Source organism: Pollicipes pollicipes, unplaced genomic scaffold (genome assembly GCF_011947565.3).
Source record: "Pollicipes pollicipes isolate AB1234 unplaced genomic scaffold, Ppol_2.1 Scaffold_7262;HRSCAF=8765_pilon_pilon_pilon, whole genome shotgun sequence".
Taxonomy (NCBI): domain Eukaryota; kingdom Metazoa; phylum Arthropoda; class Thecostraca; order Pollicipedomorpha; family Pollicipedidae; genus Pollicipes; species Pollicipes pollicipes.
In genome coordinates, this window is record NW_023597055.1 from 11,089,416 (window position 1) to 11,095,176 (window position 5,761).

Here is a 5,761-nt window from a genome sequence, read left to right on the forward strand (position 1 = left end):
TATATATATATATATATATATATATATATATATATATATATAAATGAGTCATAACGCAGCGAGCCAGAACTGATTGGGATATTTTATTCTGCAAGCCGCGTGAGTCATGAGCCGAATGAGTCCGCGCAAGCGGCGGGTCTCAACTGAGCGGAATAAAAAAAAGAAATTGAAACGGCTGTGAGCTATGAGCTTAATCGAATCCCAAAATCTGTGAGCCAATCATGAGCCGCCTCAACAAATTTGAGTCGGACACAATCTGCCTGCGGGCCCAGTGTGAGCCACTCCACCCACCACAGAAGAGCAACACTCCACACAACGAATACGCGGCTGCTGTCCGTTTCTGGCGTGATCGTGGGTTGGGTTTCAATGGCGAATCGGACTAATTTTTGGGGAGACTGTTGGCGCCTTTGCCTGATGTTATTTTCGCTCAGCAAAATTAACCCCAAATGTGATTAAATTGTAGGCTCGTAACCTCTCAAGAAATGCTGACGGATATAATAATATGAAGAATGGTAGCATGCTGCGCATCCGCCAGCGACGATGGCTGATACCTTGACCTCCACCCTGTTGGTCTCTAGAGATCGCTCTGCCCCGTCGCTGAGCCGGGTCAGAGTCTTTTGTCGACTCTGATATACGAGTCGACATATATCAGACTGCCCTCCCCCTCCCCCCACGTCCTCAAGCCAGGTCAAGGTACCTGGCTCGTGACCGTGACCTGGCTGTGCCCAGCCAGGTCACGGTCACGTGTGCCCGCATGGTCAGCAGGGCCAGGTGGTCAGTGTCCCCTCCGCCCTCTGCCTGAGCTCGCCGCTGCTCTGTAATTGGCCGCCAGCAATCCATATCGGGTGACCGGCAGAATTTCCGCCGACAAATAACGCCAGATTGTTTTGCGCTGTCGGTCGCAAATAGAATCCAGCCATCGTCCGGGTGCGCAAAAGCTATCGAATGTCGAGCTCTGATTGGTCGATCTGGGCGGCGATCGCTTATTGTTTGTCTGGGGCTTAGGGCTTTGTTTGTCGGGCATGTTTGCCGCCTGACCGCCTTTGGCAGGCATTGGAAAGTTGTGGGGTAATTCAGTGATCACACAGTAGAGGGAGGTGTTTTTACCGGAGGAACTTAAACCCGGCCGCGTTGCGAAAGAATCGCCTCTACGCCTACACTTACACCCTCCGCACATGCAGCGGCACCTGACTGCTTTGAATGTGCATGAAATAGTGCACGGTCAATTTCAGGCATTCGTTTACTCAACATTGACACAGTGACAGTTATATCCATGGTTCAAACAAGCTCGATGTTTTGGAGGTTCGCCGCTACTAAAATCGGGTGAACGAAGGAATTAACACCACCAAACGTTGCAAGCACTGAGGAATACTAAATTGTAACCATTAGAAAGTGCATTTCGTCTCCCTCCTCCAGATGAAAACATGTAGCAAGAACATGTTATCGTGAGCATCTTTCCCCAGTTCACAGGACCGTTATATCATGAATGCGTTGTGGTCATGTGACCGTATGACACAGGCCTGTGCGCACGCGGTTGATAGCAGCGATCCTCCATGCCGTCACTGTGTTTAATGTCATGCAGGTCGGGTGCAGCTCAACCCACGCTTTGTGACCACTACAATGGTTGACCTTGGAGCCAATCTATTAAAATAAAATGCCTGAAGGCCGGATCATTTCCGATCCTGAATACCATGAAATACGCGGCAAAGTCGTGGAAATGTCCAGTTTGCAAGGTACGATACGGCAGCTAATCGTGGTCGCTTTACCGCGCTGGGACGGCCCTATTGAAGGGCGGTGCCACCGGCTGTGACTAATGGAAACTCGCGACAAATATTGAGGGAGATAGAAGCGGCTTGAATCTTCCTCATGCTAGAAATAGTATTAAACTCAAGCGCTATTGGTCGGGTACTTTTCCCTCCCCCCCCCCCCCCTTCCCCGGTTCGACGCCCACCGCCCCGGCTTCACTGAACCCGCCTCTTGTGAGCATATCCCCCCTCCCTCCAGCCCGCCCGAGCCGTTTCCCGTCTCACGAGCCCCACTGCCGGTGCGATAATGACGTCACAGCCCCCTCATCACTCCGTCACTGGAGGTGTAAATTTATTAATTACAAGTCAGTAATAGTGACATAATTGGCGGGTAACACAGGAAAAGCCTCGACACCTGGCTATTACCAATCAGCTGGGCGACGGGCCTCGCCCCAACTGCAGATTAGGTTTTTGTCCTTTTTGAAGCGGCCTCCACTCCGCTAAATGGTGATGACAGTGGCCATGGTCGGACGCCGAGTCCCCTCTGAAGGACACGAAACGGGCCACCGATAGCATGAGGCGTGAATGTGCCCGCTGCGCAGTGCTTGGTTATTGTGTGGCGCTTGATGCACAGGCGGTGGAGCTGTGTTACAGTTCAGGCTTCCAGATCTTGAAAACATGCTCTGTGTGGCAACACGCTCTGATTTCTGGAAGGGTTGGAGCTTAACCCTCGCACTGATAGGGGATCGATGCGACGCACAACCCTGCTAAATATTTTCGATAGAGGGGACCGATGCGACGCACATCCCTGCTAAATATTTTCCAAGGATGTCCTTCCTAAATGTTGTGTGATGGCTCCCAAATTTTCGGTACTCTAAAGCGGATTCATTGCGCGTGTTTTGACGCAAAAAACGTGTCTCCAGCATCTCCGGTTTCTGAGAACCTGTTGTGTCTTAGGAACACTGTACGGTGATCCACGCGCGGCGCGGGGGCGGGGGGGGGGGGGGGGAGCGCGGGGGCGGGGGAAACCGACGATTCCGCGGACCATGAGCAGCGGGCCGGGAGTGCTTCATTAACAGAGCTCTACGTCATAAATATATGCTCAAAATGCAAACAAAAAAACTTACAGATGTGCTTTGAAGTAAATAACGAAAACGTCTGTGTGAGCTTCATGTTGCTGCATGACATGATTTCGAAAGTATTAGGATGTAAGGTTGAAATAGTTCGATTTTCGGGAAAAGTTTACATTTTACCTGGCTAATAAAATCAATTACTGCTCTAGTAACATCAGACTTTTTACAAATCGCGAGCTGTAATTAATATCAATTCACTGCTTCTTCCACGAGGCTCTTTCTGTCTTAGCTTGGAAACGCCAGGGAAAAGGTCGTTTTAGCCTCCTACTCCCCATCAATTTGTCTATGAAAAACGATGAATCAAGGCGAGGATTAAGTGCTCGGAAGGACGCATTAATTTGCTCAATTGAATTTTTAACCAGCAAAAGGTGGCCAAGTCTACTCAACTGCCTGACCAAAAGCCCGCGTGTTCTTACCAGGTCGAATGCAGCAGATTGGTGGGTTACAAAGCCGCGTGTTTTATCTGCACACTGTCGAGTCCTCCAATACGCATTGGACATCCCCTCTTGTCCTAACCGCCCTCATTGCAACCTCTCCGCTTCTCCAGCCTTTGCTGGGTTGGCCTGCCCCCATTGCCTCCACAATACCACCGGAACGGCTCCGCAGACCCCCTCCAAGCCGTCCACCGCGTAGTCCACCGTGCCATCCACCGTGCCGTCCACCGTGCCGTCCACTGAGCCGTCCACCGTGCCGTCCACCGAGTCGTCCACCGTGCCGTCCACCATGGACGGGCTGCAGCGGGCGGGGCGACACGGCGGCGCCGGCGCAGCTGAGTGTAGCGGCCAGCGCCCGCGGCCTCCTCCCGTCCTGGGCCCGCCATCAGCCGCACGCACAGGGAAGGCCCGAGGCTCCGCAGTCGATGATGGGTCGGAGCAGGGCGGGCAGGCTGAGGCTCCACAGCCGGTGATGGGTCGGAGCGGGGCCGGCACGCTGAGGCTCCGCAGCCGATGATGGGTCGGAGCAGGGCGGGCAGGCTGAGGCTCCGCAGCCGATGGTGGGTCGGAGCAAGGAGGGCAGGCTGAGGCCCCGCAGCCGATGGTGGGTCGGAGCAGGGAGGGCAGGCTGAGGCCCCGCAGCCGGTGATGGGGTCGGAGCAGGGGGGCAGGCTGAGGCCCCGCAACCGATGGTGGGTCGGAGCAGGGAGGGCAGGCTGAGGCCCCGCAGCCGGTGATGGGTCGGAGCAGGGGGCAGGCTGAGGCTCCGCAGCCGATGGTGGGTCGGGACAGGGCGGGCAGGTTCTGAGGTTTCCCAGCGGTGGTGGGTCGGAACAGGGGGCAGGCTGAGGCCCCGCAGCCGATGGTGGGTCGGAGCGGGGAGGGCAGGCTGAGGCCCCGCAGCCGGTGATGGGTCGGAGCAGGGGGGCAGGCTGAGACCCCGCAGCCGATGATGGGCCGGAGCAGGGCGGGCAGGCTGAGGCTCCGCAGCCGATGGTGGGTCGGGACAGGGCGGGCAGGTTCTGAGGTTTCCCAGCGGTGGTGGGTCGGAACAGGGCGAGAAGGCTCTGAGCCCACATGCGGCTCAGTTGGTGGTGAGAAAGCCACCGATGAACTCAAGCAAGGCGGGACATGAGGCAGAGCATGGGAGGAGGGCGGGCCCTTAACCTGAGGGACGCTTATGAGGCTTATAGTGGCGCATGGAAAGAAACGGAACAACATCGCGCTGTTCACCACCGGGCTGGTTTTCGCAGCAAAAGAGCTGAAGGGCTCACCACGGCAATCTCGATCGTGCTGAACTGGGGAAAATATCTCCAGCATCATCATCATCATCAACAGCAGCAGCAGTAGCATCAGCAGCAGCACCACTGGGCGGCCGGCAGTGGATTCCTTTCGCTTAGTTGGTGCCCTCCGGGCCAGATCATGGCCAACTCATACCGCGCTGGCTCATCAATGCTCTCCGCGCATGCCTGGTAAGGCGGCGGCTCGGTAGGTGTGGGCCTCGATTATGCATTCAGCTGCATGCTGCAATGTCGTTGATTCTGTGATATACTTGCCACATGTTTTAATTTATTTGTTAGCATCGTAAGGAGGCTTCAGGCAGGGTTAACATGCTTCCAGCTCTAGAACCGTGCCTGAGCTTGCCTGAGTTTGCGCTGTTCCGTGTCGTCTCTCTACCAGTGGTTTCGAAAAACTAACTTCTTTTCAGGATCATCCTACATGGAGAACGGCATGGAGCCGTTTGATAAGCGTGACGTCTTACCAGATCTCGCCAACACAATGTTAACAAAATTGTGAGCAGCGCGCTGTTCTGCAGACTGCATCTGCTGTTTTGCTGTTATCGCTGCACCGTGGCAGGCGGGACGCGTCTCTATCCTCCCAAGCCCCACTGCACGAACACCACCACCCCCTCCCTCGCCCCTCTTCCCCACCTCTCCTGCGTCCCCCGTCGCGTGCGCGCCAAAACTCGCCTCCCGCCGAGCGACACGGGCGGGAGATAGCCGACTCTGGCGCGCAGACGGCCACATCACAGGCCGCCGCCTGACAACTCTATCAGCGCGAGCGGCGCGGGTAATAAGCAGCCGCGTGGAAGGTGACGCTCCCCGGCCAGCGGTGTCTTTCATTGAACCCAACACCTAATCACCCCCATTGTTGTTCCATTGAACCCCTTAATTTAATTGATGCATGGCTGGCTGACCGCCGGTATGCCGGATTCAATCATTACCATTTTCCAAGCGCGCCGGGTTTCTCCCGAAGCGAAGGTCCCCGCGCGCCGGCTAATTGGAATTTTAATAAAAAGCGGCTGCGGCTCTCGAGTTTCGTCGCTTTTTACCAGCGCTGGCGCATAATTTCACACCTGTGGCCAGCCATTGAGACGTAAGGAATAAATCAGCGGATGAATAATGTCGGAGCGCGCTTGCGGCCGGGCGCGCGGGACGGCCGACCCGCT

At 55.6% G+C, this 5,761-nt stretch overlaps 1 protein-coding gene across 1 annotated transcript in view; it reads right to left on the minus strand.

The window, feature by feature from the left end:
- LOC119113433 (U1 small nuclear ribonucleoprotein 70 kDa-like) overlaps positions 1 to 3,603 on the minus strand; it is a 137,091-nt gene extending 133,488 nt beyond the window's left edge. The window contains exon 1 of the mRNA XM_037237746.1: positions 3,455 to 3,603. Within this exon, the coding sequence (XP_037093641.1) occupies positions 3,455 to 3,603 (149 nt within the window). The remainder of the gene's footprint in view (positions 1 to 3,454) is intronic.
- Between the last annotated feature and the right edge of the window lie 2,158 nt (positions 3,604 to 5,761).